General features: G+C 40.9%; 1 protein-coding gene across 10 annotated transcripts in view; it reads right to left on the bottom strand.

Moving 5' to 3' along the window:
• Positions 1 to 22,757, bottom strand: part of MAGI1 (membrane associated guanylate kinase, WW and PDZ domain containing 1) — a 693,886-nt gene that overhangs the window by 66,904 nt on the left and 604,225 nt on the right. For all 10 annotated transcript variants that reach the window (XM_040359187.1, XM_040359189.1, XM_040359182.1 and 7 more), the window contains one exon: positions 11,453 to 11,484. In XM_040359187.1, the coding sequence (XP_040215121.1) occupies positions 11,453 to 11,484 (32 nt within the window). The remainder of the gene's footprint in view (positions 1 to 11,452; positions 11,485 to 22,757) is intronic.

The following is a 22,757-nucleotide window of genomic DNA, read 5'->3' on the forward strand; positions in this document are numbered from 1 at the left end:
GCAGAGACTTCTCCCAAAAGGTTCCAGTTCATTCCAGGAGGGTCTGTGGCAGAGACTTTTAAAAGTTGGAGCGATACTCTGGCTGCCAGGTCAGTGAGAGAGGCCTGTCCAGGTACACTATTCCCACTCAAGCGGGAGTGGCGCAAGAAGTGTTACACGTGGGAGCAGGACTGTTTCCCTATTGCTACGCCTGAATTTGCTATTCTTCTCCTTTCACCACAAGTTTTATTGATTTTATCCGGCTGGGTAATAAAGAGCACAGCAAAAGACACCTGTCTTAGACATTCCTTTACTACTGCTATATGCACCATACACCCCTAAGACGGCGGAAGAGCCATGAGGTAACGTGCCACCCAAAACAAACCAGCAGCTCCTTCGGGGGTAGTGCTACATTTACTAATCTCAAATATTAGATACTATACCAAAAGCAGTTTGTTAGCAATTAAAACAGGAAGCCATGTTTAAGAAAGGCGAGGGGAAGTACTGTGTGATCTTTGTCCGGAGTCCCCTTAGGTCCTAAAGCAGTCTGGTATGCCAAAAAAAAAGAGAAGGTGTTGGAAAACACACAACTGCTTGAAATGTCTCTTCTTTCCCAAAGCGTGACTCATCAAGGGCTGTTTGAGGCTGAATAAGTTTTCTATAGAGCCACAGCAGCAGGGAACTTGGGGAGAATTGTGAGTGCTAAAGAATTAGCAATGCAGAGAGGATAAGTAGAGGAGGAGGGCAGGGAGCCCAAGGCCTTGCAGTTGGGAATAGATTTCCATAAATTATTGAGCGTTGTCATGACAAGGTGTACTTATGTTGCATAACAACTTTTTTAACTTCCTGACCCCACACACGTTGTCACTCCATTAGAGAGTGATGTATTATACAATGTCTACACCAGTAAATGTACATAAAAAAAGGGGTGATTCCTCCTTTGTGTGACCTTAATACACTGGCTACTATGCACACAGCTGGGGCTTTCATTTAAAGTGAAAATGAACCCAAAAGTTAATACTTGCTATCTTATAGGGAGCATCAAAAAATGTTAATTGCACCTAAGCAGTAGCTTAAAAAGTCTACATTTTGTCTTGAATCCCTTTGAAAAATTGTATTTTACTTCCTGTGCTTAGGTACTCTTGATTGGAAGCTTTATAGCTGCATATCTGCAGTGAGTCATCGAAGGCATTGTGGTATTGACTGCTAGTCCCACGAGATATGGAATCGAATTTAATGTCACTACAGTGTTATTGTTCACTGTTCTCCTTGCTGATAATGAAGATGTACCCAAGGAGGTTCTCCCTACTTCACCCATTCTGTGGATCTGTGCTTCTCCCACCCCTCCTAATGCCTTCTTTATTATTCTTCCTCCAGTCATCAAAGTGGTGGCTCTGACATTAGAAAGCAAAGTCCTGTCTCTTAAGATTACTGCATCCACACACAGAAACAAAAGAAATGGTAAGTTGGCAATGAGGAAAAGACCCGTTGCAGGGAGCCTACATACAATATCGGTGACTTGGTTTTTGCCCTCCGACTGCTTTTTTTTTGGGCACAGATTCAACGGCTCAGGTCTTCTTTAAGGAACAACTCCTGCCTACTTGTCAATTTAGGGTACATACAGTTATAAGAAAACATCACTAATTCAACTACCCCTCACCTATCCGATCACAGAATACCCATTCATTGGATGCAAACAATCGTATCTTCTTGTCTGCACCTGAGGGGTGGGAACACTATTGCAAACTTTATCAGGATGCCAAGGGGGGAGGGATAGGTCCTTTTAACTACCTTTAAAAACACAATATTGTTTGAAGAAGGAGCTACGATACTTATTACACTAAATACAGCCAAGTATTACCTTAAAGTTTTCTAGTAATGGGATAGTGCAGGGGTGCCCAACCTTTTGAAGAGCGAGGGCCACTTAAGCGAATTGGTAACTGGTCGCGGGCCACAATGACCGGAACGGGAGGATGACAGGTCTGTGTCCTCGGACACAGCCCACTCTACTCTATGGGCCCTCTGATCCAATCCGATTTGTCCAGACGGAAGGGGGCAGATTCCTTTCTACTTATTTTTTAGGTAGGAGGGTGTAAACAGACACAAGTCTGTTTACATCTGCTGTTCCATAGAGGTGAATATTTAGTCCGATTGGGTCGGACTGATCATGTGAAAGGGGCCTAAGACTGCTTTCACACTGATGCACTGCGATTTTCCCAAACCGTGGGTGCAGCGCAGTGCACCTGTGGATTTTCTGCAGGTTAGCTGTACTTTGCCGTAAACTTCTATTATATCCTGCAGGTGTGACGCACTTTCTGAAAGCGCAACAGACCCGCAGGTAATAACAGAAGTCTATGGCTCAGTGATTGTTTCCTCTACCAGCGGCTTCATTCATAAAACTGCTGCTCTGGGATGGTGGGTCGGCAAACCGTGATCTGGGCTTGCCAACCTGTCATCCCAGAGCAGGAGGTCCAGGGCCATATCAGAGGGCTCCGCTGGTTGGCCACCCCTGGGATAGTGGATGGTGAGCAGTAGAAATACTTTACTAATGAATTGTCCATGCTTATACCCTGGACTGCACTATGAGGAGGACAGGCAATAGGATGCGCATGTGTATTTTATGGGCACAAGGTCATTTTTCTTCCACACAGAGTCAATAAGCTATTAAGGCATTCAAAGTGAACCATGCACACCATCTTCAAGTTCTGTTCAGGTGCATTCAAAAACAGCTTAATCATCTGTTAACTGACCCTCAGAGAACAACTCCAAAAGCACTGCAGCCCAAACTTTAGTGCAAGTAAACCCTGAGTGCCATATGCTGGCTGGTCATAACAGGGAAGTCCCTTTTTCCTACAAATATCTAGACAGGCTGCTGGCCTACCATTCAAAATAAACCTATGCTTAGTCAATGGCTAAAACTACCATAAGTGCCAAAACCCTCTGTTCCAATTGCACTGGAGTACTTTCAGGTATAAGAAAGCAAATGACATGCCTTGTGCCTCCACACAATGCAGTGCTTAAAGGCCTGTAAATCCGATCAGCAAACCCCAGCATTGTATATAGGTGACAGAGAATCTAATTTCCCAACACTGGGTAATTGTCAGACATTTTGGGGATGGGAGGGGTATGCAGTGCTAAAGGTAGGTTGAGGCACTGAGGAGTTACTGGCACAAGCATGGGGTGGGTAAGTCCATTATTTTAAATTTACTATCAGGTTTGCTTAAATCTATCAAGTGATGACCCGACAAACCCCAACCTCACATTTATTTTACAGTAGAAATGCTAGAAAGACTACACATTAAGTATTTCCTTGAGATCGGACTACAGTGCCTTGAGGCCAATTCTACAAAACAGCTGGCTGCTGCTTTGGCAAATAATTGACCCACCTTTAAAGCTAAGTTCACCTTTTTATTTAAATTCCAGCATCACCATGTACCAATATACCATTAATGTACCTCTGTTGCACAAAAGAAAGGCATAACCTCAGCCTCCAGTGTCTCCTATAGAAAACTTCTCCATTACTTCCTGCTATGCGTCCCGTGGGACGTGAAAACTGTTAGGACGACGTACTTCAGCAGCTGACCTCCTAAACACACACCCTACACCTGCTCTACCCCTCCAGGAGATTAACTGCAGAGGTGGGTGGCAGCAAATGTAGAAATCGTCAGTGAGTATCGTTCTCCCTGAAAATACAGCCAGCGTCTTCCTCTGCTGATCGATTGTATTGCATCTTAACTTCGTCTTGCACAGATCATTCATTTGGCAGACTGTGCAGGAGCTGAGCGATCACATAACAGCCTATGTGGAGCAGAGCTGTGAAAAAACAAGAGACCTGTGTCCCCAGGAGTCTGTAAAGCTCACCATACACTATGCAATATAACAGTAAAGCTCCTTTAGTTCTAACATCAAAGGTGTGTCCTCTTTTTATATAGTTTTGGTAAATCTAAGGGGATTATACAATTAGATTGTATAGTGTATGGGCACCTTTATACACCTAAAAATCACTAACTGCGCTTTTGGTGCCATTATTTGTTAACATGAATCCACACATAAAAGCAAATTTTGCCGCATAAATGAACAAACGCGGCAAAATGCACAGTAAAAAAAAATTAAAACTGTAACGCACCAAAATGTCCAATGAGCTACTTTGCTGTTTGTAGGGCAGCTCACCTAAACCAATGGACTGCCTTCTGAGTGTTCCTGGGAAAAAATCGCCCAAAAATATGTGCACCCACTAGGCTAGGTGTGAATGGGGCCTGAAAGTAAAATCGATGTGTGTGCACAAGAACGATGAGTGTCTCCTCCCATGTACTTATATAAAGCAGGCCATACAACTGGCAATCTGATGGTGCAATCCCTTTACAATTTCTTTAAATTTACCAAAACTATGTCATAGGAGGACCCACCTGAATATTCTATTCAATTTATATCAAATCAGGCAGGCCCCTGTACTACGCAGCTGATGGTAGCGGTTTGTACTGTGCATGGTCCCCTTAAAGCAGGGGTGTCAAACTCAATTTCATTGTGGGCCGCATCAGCATTATGATTACCCTGAAAAGGGCCAGTTGTATCTGTAAGATTAGATGTCCAGCGCATCCCCTCCCGTTTACATTAGATGTCAAAAGCCACCCCACCATCAGAAGTGGAGTCCCCCAATCTCCCTTACATCACAGTGCACCCCCCTTTCCGTATGGCTGCTGCTGAGAAGAAACTGGATGCAATGCTTGAAAGCAGAAAGTAAGGGTCTGGAGTAGAATCAGAGGAGTGCTGGAGCTCTCCAGCAGCCTTGTGTTTGACACCTGTGCCTTAAAGGAACAAGTAGGAAAGGGGGTGGAAAAAAGAGGTGGTATAGCAATAAGGGGGGTGTGATCCAGCGGAGTAAACACATCCTACTCTGCTATGCACTAAGGTAGCGCATGATGGAATATGGAGTTTCCTGGACGGTCACATGAAGACACAGGAAGTGATGAATTCAGAAAGCAATTTTTTAAATTTTGAAACAAGAGGTGAAGATTCAAAACAACCATGGACTGGGTAATTTAGTGAATAATATTGTGATGGCTTGGGCAGAAAATGCATTAGAAAATAATTCTATTTATTAAGAAAAGTGACATTCTGTCTGAAAAGGTGAGCTTAGCCTTTAAGGTGACTTCACGAAACCCGATAAACTAATGGTTCTCTCTGGGATATGAGCTTACATTTGTAGTTCAGTCCAAAAAAAAACAAAAAAAAAACAGCAAGTTCTTTCCTCTCTACAATTGCAACAAAAATCAAAACTAAGCTCTGCGGTTGATCGGTCACTAGGAAAAAAGCAATTTTTGATAAATCCCACTCTTAGAAGGAAGTAAACAGCTCTGTCTTAAAGTGAAAATTCTTCTTATATACAGTTAATCAACAATAGCACATTACAAATACCTGTATAATATAAGCTTCCTAAGAAATTATCTACCAAAATACGGCTCCTATTAGACTATTTAATAAAAAATATAGATGCTTCATTCTTCTGAAGGCATTGTTCCATAAGGAGACACAGAGGAGGCTCTGGTTATATCCACAAATAATGACCTTACCGGTTGCCAGGCAACACCACAAATGCTCATCACACAAGCTTTAATATAAGTCCAATGGGAAAAGAAAAAGAAGACATGATTTGGAGGGGGTTGGGGGCGTGATGTCTAATGTAAAAACAAATTCCTCTACAAAAGTAGGTGCATTCTAGGTATACAGAGGTTCTACGAGCTGTAGGATGACCTTTTCTAGTCCTAACAAAGAACTCCAGTCAGAAAATAAATGGCCAGTAAACATACATATTATCCAATCCTGTGAAATTTCGAAATTTTGTTTTAAATTGTGAGATGCAGAAACGTATTCTTGAATAATTAGTAATCCAATAAATATCGGTGGATCCGGTTATTATTTAAAGCATAACTCCAGGGGAAAAAAATTGTACATCAGTTACCTTAGTCCTCTTGATTCCAAACACCACTTCAAAGCCACCCTGCAGTGTAATGGAACTTACAGTTTCCTCTATGAGCCAAGCTAATTTCCTGCCCTGGGGACGAGATATGTTTCCCTACTCGTGATCTTCTTGGGCAAAAGCCTGACAAACGGGTCCTGTGTGACTTCGTCTTCTTTGTGATGTGATTATGCTTCAATAAAAACCATTTGGACTCAACTTGAAGATCCGTGGTGTGCTAGCAAATATCTTCATTGTGGCTTTATGATCCAGTCCCCAGCTGGTGGTTGCTATAGCATCCAATACACTAGAGCTTTCTCCAGAAGCATGTGCAATGAAAATTTGGATTGTTACTGCTTGGGCACAGGTCTGTTCACTGCCCCCACAAGTTCTCCTGCCTCTGGAGCCTATGAGAGAAAACCAGGTATCTGCAATTGTCGCCTCCCCCAATAGAGGATATCCACATTAGGCAGGCAGTGATGTGTACACCCAAAGAAAGACCCCAGGACATAAAAAGAAGAGAGAAAAATGATCACATGACCATGGCTTTAGGCAAGTCAAATGGGCATTTAGATAGGTATGTTTTTCATACCAGTGGTTGGTTAGAGAGGGGTAGAAGAGGGGGTTGCTAATATCCTAGTGCTGGGGCTTTAAATCTTAGGCGAATATGAGATTGGCCATTGTTTTATCAAACTTTGTGAGGTTGGGGGCTTTGTCATGCATTTAGTTCACTGCCCCTCCTGTAAAAACATCAAACAAACAGTGGATCATCCATACTTAACAGCTGTTCTCCACTTTTTAAAATCACCTAATAAATGTCTTTCCTTGAGACCTCTAACTCACCAAAATGGACATAAAGTAGATACACCAGGTGGGACATACCATTATGGCCACACAAAACTGAGGCAGAACACTTATGGGAAGGCTCCAGTGTCTTCTACTGTAGAAAAACATCAGTTTCACAATAGAACTACTAAAAAAAATTAAACATGTGAGCTGCTGTTCATTTGCTATAATACATAATTTTGTCTTTTACCTGGACTACCTTGAAAGTCTATAGGTGCTAACGACTCCAATAAGACAGGGTAAGGTTTTTAATTCCATCTACAAATAAAATGGTTTTGAGAAGCCCAAAGGCCCTTAATTACAGACAAACCAGAAGTACCAGCATGCACCAAAGCTTGCTAAATCCTAGAATCAGACTTGATTTCAAATATGATCCTATATCAAGGCAGATTTCCATACATGCAAAGAGTCAGTGACCTTCTGTCATATATACTATTTACAAATAGTTTCTGAAGACTTTTATAATTTGCTTAACTTCAGAGACTCCCACCTCCCCAAGCTACTGTGGCAGCTGCCCTGCCATATTAGAGGCTAGGTGGGAAAACTTGTTCCTAAGATTACATGTTCTTCAATGGCCATCCCACTCTTTCCTATAAGTCTTCTCTTTGACTCAACCCTCCTCTGAATCTACTGGGCAGTCAGAAAAGACCCATAACCCATTGCAATGCCACCAATATATTCTACCTACTCTTCCCACTTCCTTGAACATTTGCTAGGCCTCCAACTTTCTGCTTCAGTTATACATTCCCTCGGTACCGTCTTCTTGAAAATGGCAAACTGGTTTTGCAGAACACAGAGAAGTAAAGCAATAGAATAAGCTTCCCTTTAATCCCCTTATCCTCTATGCAACTATCCAGAGCAAAGAATGTTGGAATGGCAAAAGCTCCCAAGTCCCAAATTGGAGATTCCAGAGGTTTGAAAACTCTCTGCCCACCCTTGCCAGCCAATCCTTAAGCACCAGCATTGTACACATGGGAAGGAGGCAAGCGAGTCACAGCTTCTACAGAACCTAAGCCAGCCTTTTTCAACCAGAGGTACCCAGGCACCCTGGGGTGTCTTCAGTGGTGCCTTGGCAAAATTCCTAAAAATGTACTAAAAATTGTAAGCAAACCAGAGGGTGGATCAAGCCTGCCTTTTAGTTACATAAAACCACAGGTTTTCATTGTGCACCATTACAACCTTGCATTCGCTGGCCTACTAACCACCAATGACATTGGTTGACAAGGTGGACATCGGGTGCCTGCACAGCATCCTTATTTGCCCCTCCCTTGCCTCTTTCAGTCAGCACTGGGGTCACATAGCTGAGAAACATTGGAATACTAGTCAATACCTGTGTGCAAAGGCGTGTTTTGCTTTGGAAGAATAAATCACCTTTAAGGTTGGATGTCTTACCTGATCGGATGGTGCTGTGTTATGTAAAACTATTAGTTTTGTTTTTAACATTTTAGAATGGGGTGCCTTGCCATGTGCAGAATTTTAAAAGGTGCATTGACTGAAAAAGGTTGTGAAGAAACACTGTCCTAAACTCCTGGATATTTTTCTTCTTTCCCACTGGAAGAATGAAGCAGCAAAAGAGCAATGAGAGGGTATGAGCTGCTGGTGGGACCACCATTGATACAACTCATTTTACGAGCTGCTGATCATCTCAATGAACCCTACAGTCATTCTAAAGTATTTGGTCAAGTTACGCCTAACCTATAGATTTGTACTCTAAGGCCTCACACGATCAGTCCAAACCGATGAAAATGGACTGAAGTTCAGTTAATCGGTCCAAACCGACCAAGTGTACGCCCCATCGGTCTGTAGTCCTTCATTCCAGAAACAGAGAACTTGCTTTAAAATTGGACCGATGGACGCCTGACCGATAGGTCAAAACCGATGGTTAGTATGCAAAAGCATCGGTTCCAAACCCGGGCATGCTCAGAATCAAGTCGACGCATGCTTGGAAGCATTGAACTTAATTTTTTTTCAGCACGTCGTTGTGTTTTACGTCACCGCGTTAGACTCGATTGATTTTTGAACTGATGGTGTGTAGGCACATCAGACCATCAGTCTGCTTCATCGGTGAACCGATGAAACTGAACTTCAGTCCGTTTTCATGGGTTTGGACTGATCGTGTGTACGAGTAAATTCTAAAAGTCACAGTTTTCCTTTCATTAAAGGGAATGCTAATTGAATAGAACATTATTGTCTACACCACACAGAAGCAAAATAATGTCATAGGAAGACTTCAGTGTTTGGCCTTCAATTTTCTTTAAGTTGACAAGGACCTCAATGAGGCAGTTTAGGACCCTTTAATTCAAAATAAGGCATACATAAGCTTTGAACTGTCTGTAAGCCTTCTCTAGACAAACCATAAGGACCAGCATGCACCGAGGCTTGCTAAACCCTAAAATAAGCATGATTTCAGTTATGACCCCCAGAGCAATTTTACTGTATGCTCCAAAGACCACAAATCTGCCAATCTCAATAACCAATTAAAAAAAAAATCTAAATACGCATATAAGAAAAAAGTTTATTTGCATGAGAACAAGGGCAGTCTGCTGCTCCCCTGGTGGCCTAGGCCCCAGCCAATCAGGCCTGTGGAGCATACAGTAATAAGTAATTCCAACTCTGTCCCTCCTACACCATGCACGCATTCAGTTGCTATGGTTAACACAAGACTGTCTGTGCAGTCAATGAAAATGTCATACGTTAATATGCACCTCTGGGATGTGGGCTGTACACCTTACTTAGACCAATGCCCTTGATGTTTTATACTAAGCCTGCACAAATTGTAGCCCTGTTCAAATTAAACAGTTAAACACAACCACAGCTAAATGGCACCTATAAATTCACAATTAGTTTGTCAGCTTTTTTAATAGGAGAAATACATTTTTTTGGCCTTTTTTAATTTAAAGATTTCTTTATTGGGGAGAAAAATATTTAGAATTAGATTCCAGACTAGTATTATTAATTACCCTTTGCACTAAGCACTTGCAGACACTGGTTGTAAAGAAGCTTAAAAATAATACCAAAGGATTTATCTTGCTTGGCAAAATCGCAAATTAAACCCCCCCATCTTTTTTTTTTTTGGTGACAGACTTTCAGGATTAATGTGAGAAATGTTTTTCCTGCAAAAAAAGTTAAAACTTGAAGATAATGCAAAAACAACATGTGATTAAACTATCACAGAACGAGGTTAGTTTTACTGCAAGAGCAATTCCTGAGCACTTGTCACCAACGGCCAAATTATTTTTGACGACAGTGCAGAAATCTAAGCATATAGTTTGACATTTTTGTGCTTGGGCTGTGAGCACAAACGAGTACTCTCTCTGTGTGCATTAATGTAAAGTGACAATGGTAGAGGCCTAAGGGTCACGTGACTCCAGAAATGCCTTGAGCCATCAAAATCATATCATTTATTGTAGCGAATTCAACGAAAATCACATTGTAATTATTTACTGCCTCTTCATGCAAGATCCTCAGCATGGCTTGTTAAATTATAAAAATTCATGGATACTAAATAAAACTAACAGAGTGTCAAAAATGGACTGCTATATTTTTTACTGCCAAAATTCAGCCAGGGAAAAAAATAAAATAAATAAAAAGTAAAAAAATGTGCATGCTTTTTCCATTCCAGTTTATTTTTAATTAAAGGGTACATATGTGCCTTGCCAGCTCATTTAAATTCAGAGCAATATTTACCAGCTGCCTTTCCTGCAGCTCGTATTCATGAAAAAGTTGATTATGCAAAAAATAAATAAATAAAACTGCTCCCTAATGTGTACATACAATGTTTTATGCTTGTAAAAAAAATCTTTTTTTAGTGCAGCAAAAGCATTATCTAAATAAAATAAAAAAATTAAAAAAGACAAAAATATTTCTGGTTATTTCAAGCAAAGAAAAAAAAAAATCACAGGGAATATAGACCATCAATTAGTTCCAGCTAGTGAATTATTTATACGTCCTTCTGAAATAATGCGCAAGCTATTTTTGCAGGAAACCACTTTTGTGAGCTCTTAAAGAGACTGATGAGTACAGCATCTCGAAGAAAAAGGGAAAAAAAAATAATGATGTGTAGAGGGGGGTCCCAAACCTGCAGGTGCCTGCAGCGCAGGTTGTGAGTGACAGACAAAGACTGTCCACCACTTGAATTTATTTACTGAAGGAATCCAACGGCTGAAGGGGAAAAAAAAACATAAAAAAAAAAAACACGGGAAGAATAAACAGTGTCCCAAAACACTAGGATAAAGTAGCAGGTGTTTAAGATGTATATCATACAATGGAGAAGGTGGAGTCACATTTATTTACACCCAAGATATGTGTTGCGCTCTTTCTTTACCCATCCTCCCCAATTAATCTGCCAAGAAAAAAAAAAGTCACCCACCGTTATTATTAGGTGCAACACGCTCGGAGCGGTGGCTGCAATGCTGCCTGCATCCTACTCTTTAATCATGCAGTACCAGAATGAGCACATTTCCAATCTACACCCTTTGCTGATGCATAAAACAGTGCTAACCCTCAGCTCTCTGCTAGCAAACAAACAGAATAATGGCTTTGCAAGGATAATAAAAAATAAAAATAAAAAAAAAATAAAAAAATCTTTACATCACAGCATTAAAAGCACAGAATCTGAAAAAAAAAACATACTGGCAATATATAAAAAAATAATAATAATAAAGGACTCACCGACTTTGGGCTCTTCTTTGGGACTGGCAGTCCTGCAAAACGGCAACAAGGGAGAGATCAACATTAGCATACAAATGTTATGTTCATCTAAGATAAATCCCAAGGTATATCATTCTAATGTAGCCATCTGCACGGCAATAGCAGGATTCTCCTCAGCATCGGAGTTATCAGTCTGTTTAGAACGAATCAAAGCGGAGTACGAGAGGGAGAGAGAGAAAACAAGAGGAGGAGAGAGAGAGAGAGCGAGAGAGAGGAGGAAAAAAAAAAAAAAAGAAAAGGGGGGAACGAGAAAGAGAGAGAGAACACAAATCTATCTGCATTAGCGATGCTGCAGAAGCCCGGAGGCTGGGGGAGAACAGACCTCGGCGGCCTGGGAAAAGCGAACACTTGGACAGAATCTCAAACGCTCCCCTGGATTACGAAGGACTTGGCTAACAATTAAACCTAGATATTTCCTTTTGACGCGAGCTGCTTGTCAATTGCATTGGACCAATAGACGCTGGATAAGAGATACGAGCCGATGTTAAAGGCTTTCTTTACAGCAAGTGAGAAGACAAGGATTTTTTTTTCCTTGGGTGGGGGGGGATGTGTAGGGAGGGTACTGATGGGTGTTATTCCATCAAGGTTAATAAACATGTGGCAGGCAGCTCCATTTAAACAAAGCTGACATAGATGAGCAGACACTCCGTGAACTGGACTACAGGACTACATGGACTACATCATGGTACGACTTCATAAGAGCGGTGTGATAGAAGAACTGGGGGGTTTAAGTAATTACAGGAGCAAAATAAAGCAAATGGCCTGGATTGTTTAGGATTACAAAAGCAGAAAAAGGCTAATTTAATAAAAGTGCAAAGAACACGAGCCAATCAGAAATCAGTTTTTAATTAGCCAACCCACCATCATATTCATAGCTGGTTTCATCAAGAATGGATAATGATTGACACTCCCAGTTGAGTCGGGGGGGGGGGGGGCAGACGGGATATTTCTGGCCAATTAACAGACTTTCCTCCAGGCTGGAGTCACAGAGGTTTGTCGGCTCCCTTTCCTCCATTACATTACGTTCAAGGAATAAGAACGTGCATATTAATGGAACAGTTTTCAGTAGCACGTTGATTGGCGGTTCGGTTGGCTCATTGTGTCCAAATCAGTTGGTAGGATACCTTAAATTTACATATATTGTAGATTAACCATAACATATGTACATTTACCTCCAAAATTGTGAGTTGAGTTACATAATGGCATGCTCCAAATGCAACATAGCTACATCTCTATGGGGTGGTAACTCAACAAAATTTTGGAGGGAAATGCATGCGTGTTATGGTTAAATTACAATATATGTTGATTTTAAAGTATCCTACCAGCAGGTTTGGACACAATGAGCCTACCTAACCACCAAAATAGCGCCCATAGGGGTTGATTTACTAGAGGCAAATAGTGAACTTTGAAAAGTGCAGTTCCTCCAGAGCTTAGTAAATGAGCAGACGCTCTTCTGACTTCCATCATCCAATCATGTGCGAGCAAAAATGCTGTTTTTTTTTTTTTTTTTCCTTGCATGTGATTGGGTATTATTTGCAAACTAAGCTTTGGAGCAACTGCAAAGTGCACAGCCTATTTTCCTTTAGTAAATTAACCCCTATGGGTCTTGTACTATTTTGGTGGTTAGGTTGGCTCATTGTGTCCAAACTAGACCTTAAACTCTACATGCATTGTAGATTAACCATAATACACGTGTATTTCCCTCCATAATTGTGAGTTGAGTTACATAATGGCATGCTCCTTGGGCATTTCAAAATGCAACATATCCACATCTCTATGGGTCTTGCACTATTTTGGTGAATTTTAGAGGACCAGCAGGGACCAGACAAATTTTGATCCATCTATGGCTTTTCTCATTCAAAATAAGTCAATCTAATGATCGACTTTACTCAAATCAGCTGCAGCACTGATAAGTGTATTCTGACAGCGAAGGGGGGTCACAACTGTCATAATACAATAACATAGTAGAGAGGCTTCCTCCATCCATCTTGCTTGCGTGGATGGGGAAGCCCGTTGGTTGACCAATAAAAAAAAACAATCCATGTGAGTCAGGTTAAAGCAGAACTCCATCTTTCCACACATTTTATATAGTTTGTTTGGGCCATGCTGGCCATATTCCTCACTAATCTGAGAGGCCGCTGGATGTGCTGTATAAACTGTATGTAGCCGCGGCTACATACAGCACTGTGTTCCGGGTGCGAGCCGAGACTTCCTCTCTCATACACGAAAAACACAGAAGAGTCTACCACAGGGGCACTCAGCCACTCAGAGCAAGCAATGTATTCCATCAAAGAATACAAAGCTTCCTTTGATTGGCTGAGTCAGAGAGGCGGGCTGATGCTGTCACAACCTCTGGCTCAGCGAATCAGACAAAGCTTTGTATTCATTGATAGAATACATTGCAGAGCACACAGAAAAGTCTACCACAGTGGCGCACAGCCGCTCACAGCAAGCAATGTATTCTATCAGTAAATACAAATCTTCCTCCGATTGGCTGAGTAAGAGAGGCGGGCTGATGCTGTCACAACCTCTGACTCAGCCAATCAGAGGAAGCGTTGTATTCATTGATAGTATATGTAACGGTCACCACCGTTTACGATATTCCCATTCCATCAACCACAACAGCTTATCTGACACTCCAACCATCCAACAGACAGGACCCGATCCATTCCATAAGAATTCCCCCAGAATTAACGCGACAGAAGCTCTGTTCTTTCTGGTTTCAAATGAATGAATGAACTTTAATGGTTCCTTAGCTTTCTTATATACAGTACAAATATGTTACAGTAATCAAAGGAACTCTCCACGCACACATCACACAATGGGGCTTCAATCACATTCTTTTAGATAATGACATTCAGAGAAGTTAATTATTCCCCAGACGTCCGGACTCCGATACTAAGTGATTCACCTGCATAATACACATTTCTATGTCAGACGTTTTGGCACCAATTTAACATGACCTAATTACTACACCTGAGAAGTCGGACGTTATGACTCTCACCTGCTATTCCTATCACATAGTATCGTCAATAGACTTTTCACACAACCACATTCCCTTACTAAACATAATTGACATGCTAATTCCCTACTCCTGAAAGGAGAGATCTGACCTTCCAGACTTAATCAGTACAATAGACACAACACAGTATTAGTATCACAGCATCACACAATGGACAATGGAATGTCTTTCAGGAGCCTATTGACCTGTTGAGTTCAGAACAACTTGTAATATTTCAAGATATCCTGCAATACATGAATTATCAGTAATGTCCCATCTCAAGTAATTTATAATTAATATTTCTCAGTCACCCTATGCCCAAAAGGGGCACAGGATGACCCTAGACCCAAGAGTCATTAGTGACGCTGGCACAGGAGTACCCCACATCCTTCAAAAGTCTCTGGGTGTCCCGGGCCATTCTTTTACATCATACATTGCGGAGCACACAGAAGAGTCTACCACAGCGCCGCTCAGCCACTCAAAGCAAGAAATGCATTCTATCAATGATTACAAAGCTTCCTCTGAGGCAGGCTGATGATGTCACAACCTCGGACTCAGCCAATCAGAGGAAGCTTTGTATTCATTGATAGAATACATTGCGGAGCACACAGAAGAGTCTACCACAGCTCCGCTCAGAGCAAGAAATGTATTCGATCAATGATTACAAAGCTTCCTCTGAGGCAGGCTGATGATGTCACAACCTCGGACTCAGCCAATCAGAGGAAGCTTTGTATTCATTGATAGAATACATTGCAGAGCACACAGAAGAGTCTACCACAGCGCCGCTCAGCCACTCAAAGCAAGAAATGTATTCTATCAATGATTACAAAGCTTCCTCTGAGTCAGAGTGACCAGGCTGATGATGTCACAACCTTTTACTCAGCCAATCTGAGGACGCTTTATATTTATTGATGGAATACATTGCTTGCTCTGAGCGGCTGAATTCCGCTGCGGTACACTCTTTTGTGTTCCGGGTATGAAAATGGAAGGTCTCAGATCGCATCTGGACTCACAGGTTAGTGTAAAGTGTGTGGAAAGACCGAGTTCTCCTCTTAACCTGGGTATACACTAATAGAGTTTCATTGGACAGTTCTCATTGTAAGAATGTTCACCTGTTTTTCCCAATCATTAGTGGGGGTCAAATCGACATTCGATTTCAACTGCAGGGACGAGAAAATTTGAGAAGGATGGAAATGTGTTCTCGAATGTACGAGTTGTAGAGTGTATGTGGTATTCATTTGGTAAAATCCACTCATTTCAAAATTGAATGTTAAAAGCAAATTAAATCTTTCACTACTTTCAAATGATATTTGAATGTCCTAATTTTCATATACATTTTCCTAAGATTTTTTGTATGAATTTTCATTTGAAATTCTACTAGTGTATACTTAAAGCGGTATTAAACCTCAAACCAAAAATGTATACATATACTGCATATACATATACTGCAGCTCACCAATCATTAGATGTTTTCTTTTTTAGGCTCTTTTTTCTTCACCTGGTGATCCTGCCAGTAACACACCTCCTGTATTAGAGTGCCTCTACTCTGGATCAAGGAGCACAGACGGCATCTTTGGATAGCAGAATTGCAACTCTGGGGGAGTATTAGATGTACTAACAGATTTAGATACACTAACAAATACAGTGGAACCTTGGATTAGGAGCATAATCCGTTCCAGGAAAATGCTTGTAATCCAAAGCATATCAAAGCGAGTTTCTCTATAGACGCCAATGGAAAAGAAAATAATTTGTTCCGCATTGATGTCTATGGCATGTAATACTGCACGTGACCAGAGGTGGGTGGTGCCAGAGAGACCAGGAGAGACTCGGAAATACTCACAGACTGTTCAGATGCAGTTGAAAACCCTCAAAAAGGCCTGGAAAAACTTGGTAACGGAATATTTCTGAGTGTTTACGAGCGTCTCCGAGTGTCACTGGTGCCCAAATGTGGTACTGTTGTTAACTGCGTTACTCGCAATCTGAGGTTCCACTGTAAAGCCAAACTCCAGCTCACACTTAATAAGCGGTTACAGCAAACTATTCTTTTTTTTCTTTTGGAATAAATGTTTCACAAAAATAAAAGCTGATAATTGGAAGCACCCCTGCCAGTGGTAAATGGTTTATCTTGTCTCGGCAAACCGATACATTTGCTGGACAGCTTGTTCTTTTGAAAAACAACAGACTTACTGGCCAGATCACCAGATTGAAATAGAAGGAGGTAAGCCTAAAACAAAAAAGCTAATGCAGCCATCACATCTAAGATCTCGTACACACGACCGAACATGTCTGCAGTTTCCGCGGACATGTCCGACTGTGTGTAGGGCCTAGCGGACCGGATTCCTGGCCGAGCGGACAGGTTTCCAGCGGACAAAAGTTTCTTAACTTGTCCGCTGGAACCATGTCCGTCGGACATGTCCGATGGTCAGTATGACTCATCGGACATGTCTGCTGGTTATGACGTATAACCAGCGGCCCGAAATCCCGCGCACGCGTCAAATTGATTCGACGCATGCGTGGAAGCATTGAACTTCCGCGTCAGAGAACGTTGGTGTCGTATACGTCACCGCGTTCTCTGTCCACGGGAATTTTGGTCTGATGGTGTGTACACACATCAGACCAAAACCTCCCAGCAGACATGTCCGATGAAAACGGTCCGCGGACCGCTTTCATCGGACATGTCTGGCCGTGTGTACAAGGCCTAAGGGTTTGTAAGCTGCAATATAATAAATGTTTGCTTTTGGGTTAAATATTACTTTGTGTGTGCACAGGCACCTTATGGTACCTGCAATTAGGACCATACATAAAAACTTAGCATACCCTACCAGACATTCATAAAGACAGAAAGCATTGAAGCCAGAGGATCAGCATGACAGTCAGGTAACAAGCATTTAGGAATCAGCGATGTATTTCACTCATGACAGGTATTTTTTTAATTCTGGTGATTTTATATAAAATGATTATATATATATATATATATATATATATATATATATATATATATATATATATTCTTAAAGCGGGAGTTCACCCATTTAAAAAAAAAAAAAAAATCTCCCCTTAGCTTCCTGCTCGTTCGGTCTAGGGGAATCGGCTATTTATATTAAAATATGTGCAGTACTTACCCGTTTTCGAGCTGCATCTTCTTCCGTCGCTTTCGGGTATGGGCTTCGGGAATGGGCGTTCCTTCTTGATTGACATTCTTCCGAGTGGCTTCCGACGGTCGCATCCATCGCGTCACTCGTAGCCGAAAGAAGCCGAACGTCGGTGCGGCTCTATACTGCGCCTGCGCACCGACGTTCGGCTTCTTTCGGAAAATCGTGACGCGATGGATGCGACCGTCGGAAGCCTCTCGGAAACCTGTCAATCAAGAAGGAACGCCCATTCCCGAAGCCCATACCCGGAAGCGACGGAGAGGATGCGTCTCGTAAACGGGTAAGTACTGCACATATTTTAAAATAAATAGCCGATTCCCCTAGTAATAACGAGCAGGAATCTAAGGGGGAAAAGTGCCCTCTAAGGGTGAACCCCCGCTTTAAGCTGTGTATTCACATGTTCGCTTGGTGAAGTTTGTCAAATCTACTGTATAATGTACAAATCAGATTGTCACGTTAGCAAAGCTGCTGATACATTTTGTACTTGGTATTACTTTGCAAACAGAAGCATTATCAATGCATTATCAATGTATTATCAATGCATTATCAATGTATTATCACTGTATTATCAATGCATTATCAATGCATTATCAATGCATTATCAATGCATTATCAATGTATTATCAATGCATTATCAATGTATTATCAATGTATTATCACTGTATTATCACTGTATTATCAATGTATTATCAATGTATTATCAATGTATTATCAATGCATTATCAATGCATTATCAATGCATTATCAATGTATGATCAATGCATTATCAATGCATTATCAATGCATTATCAATGTATTATCAATGCATTATCAATGCATTATCAATGCATTATCAATGTATTATCAATGCATTATCAATGTATTATCAATGCATTATCACTGCATTATCAATGCATTATCAATGTATTATCAATGTATTATCAATGTATTATCACTGTATTATCAATGTATTATCAATGCATTATCAATGTATTATCAATGTATTATCAATGCATTATCAATGTATTATCAATGCATTATCACTGTATTATCTATTATCAATGTATTATGAATGCATTATCAATGTATTATGAATGCATTATCAATGTATTATGAATGCATTATCAATGTATTATCAATGTATTATGAATGCATTATCAATGCATTATCAATGTATTATCAATGTATTATCAATGCATTATCACTGTATTACAAGCACACTATGAACTCTAGCAGTGAGGTTTACAGGAAGGACCAGCGAGCTCCAGTGGGTGGCGCCAGCAGCAAGCAAACATGCACATGTTGCATATCATAGTGGAAGACGGGGTGCTTCATCACAATTCAAACACATCAAACCCACAGAGCAAAATTCTGATTGGCTGCTTTAGATTAGTGCACAACGCTGTTCTCTACACTACAGTATATATGCCCAAAGATTATATTTCAGTTTTTGGTTGGTGAAATAGTAAATTTATTAAATGTTTTGCAGTATCACGCAGACTGTCGTGGCAACAATGAGAAGCCCCCACTACCTGCTGGATATTTCATATGGGGGCTCATCTCCTGATATGCCCAAAAACCAGCCGCAACAATGTAACAGATAGGCACAGTACCCAGCAGAACGATGGGTGGAAGCACAACGGCAAACTATGGCACCACCAGAGAGCCAAGAAATATGGGCATCTCTATAATGAATCCAGCTATTCTAAAGAGATAAAACATGGAGAAATGTGCAAATACAGAAAAGCGCATGTTGTTTCTGTCTGAAATCCAGTGAGCACCCAAATGACGGAGCACTCTACCTCTGCTGCACTGCAATCCTGAGCAGCACTGTGAGCCCTGCCTAAGTTCTTACCTTGCTAGACTACAGATCTCTTCCCTCATCTCCATAACATAAAAGGGGAGATGTTCTCTACACCAGCCGGGCTGACAACATAGGTGTGCGCAGGGTGTATGTGCTGATTATCCCCTACTGCCTGCCCCCCCCCCCCCCTGTTGGCCAGTGGCATTTTTATAGTAATCAATACATTTTTATAGCACTGATCACTATAAAAATGCCAATGGTCCCAAAAATGTGTCAAAAGTGCCTGCCATAATGTCACAGTACCGAAAACAATCTCTGATCGCCGCCATTACTGGTAAAAAAAAATTTTTTTTTATAAAAATGCCATAAAACGACCCCCTATTTTGTAAACGCTATAACTTTTGCGCAAACCAATTAATAAATGCTTATTGCGATTTTTTTTTACGAAAAATATATAGAATACGTATCGTCCTAAACTGAGGAAAACATTCTTTTTTTTTATATATATATATTTTTGGGGGATATTTATTATGGTAAAAAGTAAAAAATATTAATTTTTTTCAAAATTGTCACTCTATTTTTGTTTATAGCGCAAAAACTAAAAACCGCAGAGGTGATCAAATACCACCAAAAGAAAACTCTCTTTGTGGGAAAAAAAGGACGCCAATTTTGTTTGGAAGCCACATCGCACGATCGCGCAATTTTCAGTTAAAGCGACGCAGTGCCGAATCGCAAAAAGTGCTCTGGTCTTTGACCAGCGGTCTTTAACCGGGCTTAAGTGGTTAAAAGCCAGCAGCTACACTTTTTGTAGCTGCTGACTTTTATTGAACATAGAAAACGCCTGGAACTCCCCTTTAAGCTGCAATATAATAAAGGTTTGCTTTTGGATTCAATACCGCAATAGGCTCAATTCACTAATTTATAACGCGTGTTATTTGTCATAATTGTTATTTTCAGCTTCCGTTGCATCGTTACAGCAAATAATATTTATAGCTTAGTGAATTGAACCTGATATGTAATTTGGAGGATTAAGAAGAAAAAAAAAAAAGAAAAGAGAAAGTGACCATGCAAAGCTCATAATGCCACGCAAAGAGGCCTTCATTGTAGCTGGCTGAACAATGGGAGAATGGCTGAACACACAAGTCCATTGTATATCATTCCCCCACAAGATCCATGAATCATAAAATGTCATTTGATTCATACCAATGTTTACCGCACAAGCAGCGGTAATTGACTTCAGGAACAAGGTTGTATGGGCTTGTACAAAATGTCAGCCGCTCTTTGGGGAGCGATGAATTACATGTGTATGAAATCACTGCAAGGTGCATTTCGGAGGATTAACAACCACCCCTGGTGGAAATCCTAATTGCAGCAGGTTGTATCTACATTAGTATAACATAAGATACCTGGGTAGATGTCATCTGTAAATCCCATCATAAATTCTAAGGCTGTTATCGCTTCTGGAAATGCTGGTTGCCCGGCCAATATGCTGACCTACTACCAGCTGCTATGCTTTATATATCGCTGACCTTGAATAAAGTACACAGAAATCTTTATTTGTTCTCTTGTTCATGGTGAGAAGCTAAGGCTGGCCACAGGTATGTTTTTTTTTTTTTTCGTCCAACCAGTGGGTTGAATGAATAAATAATGTTGACAGTGGGGAGAGCTCCCCGTTGCCAGAATACTCTGATCAGTGCTGCAGTCCATAACCAGCAGCTCTGATTGAGTAGATTTTTTCAACAAGGGGGCTGAACAGAAGTCCATCAGCAGATGGACTTCTGTTCAAACACAGTGCCCACACATGGATCAAAATTTGCCTCTGCCTGATCTGATCCCATCATGCCTCTGCCTCTGGGTTCATGCTTGCGGATGTCTGAGTCTTGCTTTGCCTCATGGGAATTGTAGTTCTGCAACAGCTGGAGGTCCACTAATTGCATATCCCTGATGTACAGCGAGGGGAAAAAAGTATTTGATCCCCTGCTGATTTTGCACGTTTGCCCACTGACAAAGAAATGATCAGTCTATAAATTTAATGGTAGGTTTATTTTAACAGTGAGACAGAACAACAAAAATATCCAGAAAAACGCATTTCAAAAAAGTTATAAATTGATATGCATTTTAAAGGGGTTGTAAAGGTACAATTGTTTTTTCCTAAATAGCTTCCTTTACCTTAGTGCAGTCCTCCTTCACTTGCCTCATCCTTCCATTTTGCTTTTAAATGTCCTTATTTCTTCTGAGAAATCCTCACTTCCTGTTCTTCTGTCTGTAACTACACACAGTAATGCAAGGCTTTCTCCCTGGTGTGGAGTGTTGTGCTCGCCCCCTCCCTTGGATTACAGGAAAGTCAGGACGCTCTCTACGTTGCAGATAGAGTGCGTTAGTGGGCGTCCTGACTCTCCTGTAGTCCAAGGGAGTGGGTGAGGACAACACTCCACACCAGGGAGAAAGCCTTGCATTACTGTGTGGAGTTACAGACAGAAGAACAGGAAGTGAGGATTTCTCAGAAGAAATAAGGACATTTAAAAGCAAAATCAAAGGATGAGGTAAGTGAAGGAGGACTGCACTAAGGTAAAGGAAGCTATTTAGGAAAAAAAATTGTACCTTTACAAAACCTTTATGAAATAATTTGAAGGGGAGAAGAGCAAGGATTTCAAATCTCTGGATCAGCTGCACACTAATAGTGCACCACCCACAAGGTAAGTACAGTGGGGAAGGAGGGTGGAGAGGATGTAAGGTGTTAGTTTACGATTTCATTTTTTCAAAAAAAAAAAAAGGTGTAATAACCCTTTAAATAGGTACTCCTCTTATAAAAGCCAATATTTACTACCCTCTCAAAGATGACATAGGCAAATCTTTTTAACCAGTACTAAATTATTTACTAGAACTTCTTAAATGAACTAAAATAAATATTTACCAGCATTCATTTTATATACGATTCAAACTCTGTTAACACTCTGAAGTGTTCTAATTTATATATTGTAAGATGCCGGAGTAGAACCCAAAGTAGGTACCCCCTGGGATGCATGTACCAGTGGATGAGAAACAGTAGAGTACACAGTTTATCCGTAACTTCTTGAGGATAAGAGAAGAAAGAGGGTCAAGTGCTTATACCGATTACCATGCAGACATCACGCCAATGAAGATCAGAGAGGTGACACCAATAATTTATGAATTCATTGATTTAACAGCCGTGTCTCCGCAGAGTAGGATACCACTTCAATGAAAGCTTCAGAAGCCTGGCAGATTATAGGAACTATAATAGTCCAAAAGTTATTGCGGCATTAATATTTCATCATATGTCTGTCGAGAACCCAAGGAACGGGACTCTCC

The sequence above is a fragment of the Rana temporaria genome, chromosome 7 (genome assembly GCF_905171775.1).
Source record: "Rana temporaria chromosome 7, aRanTem1.1, whole genome shotgun sequence".
Taxonomy (NCBI): Eukaryota; Metazoa; Chordata; class Amphibia; order Anura; family Ranidae; genus Rana; species Rana temporaria.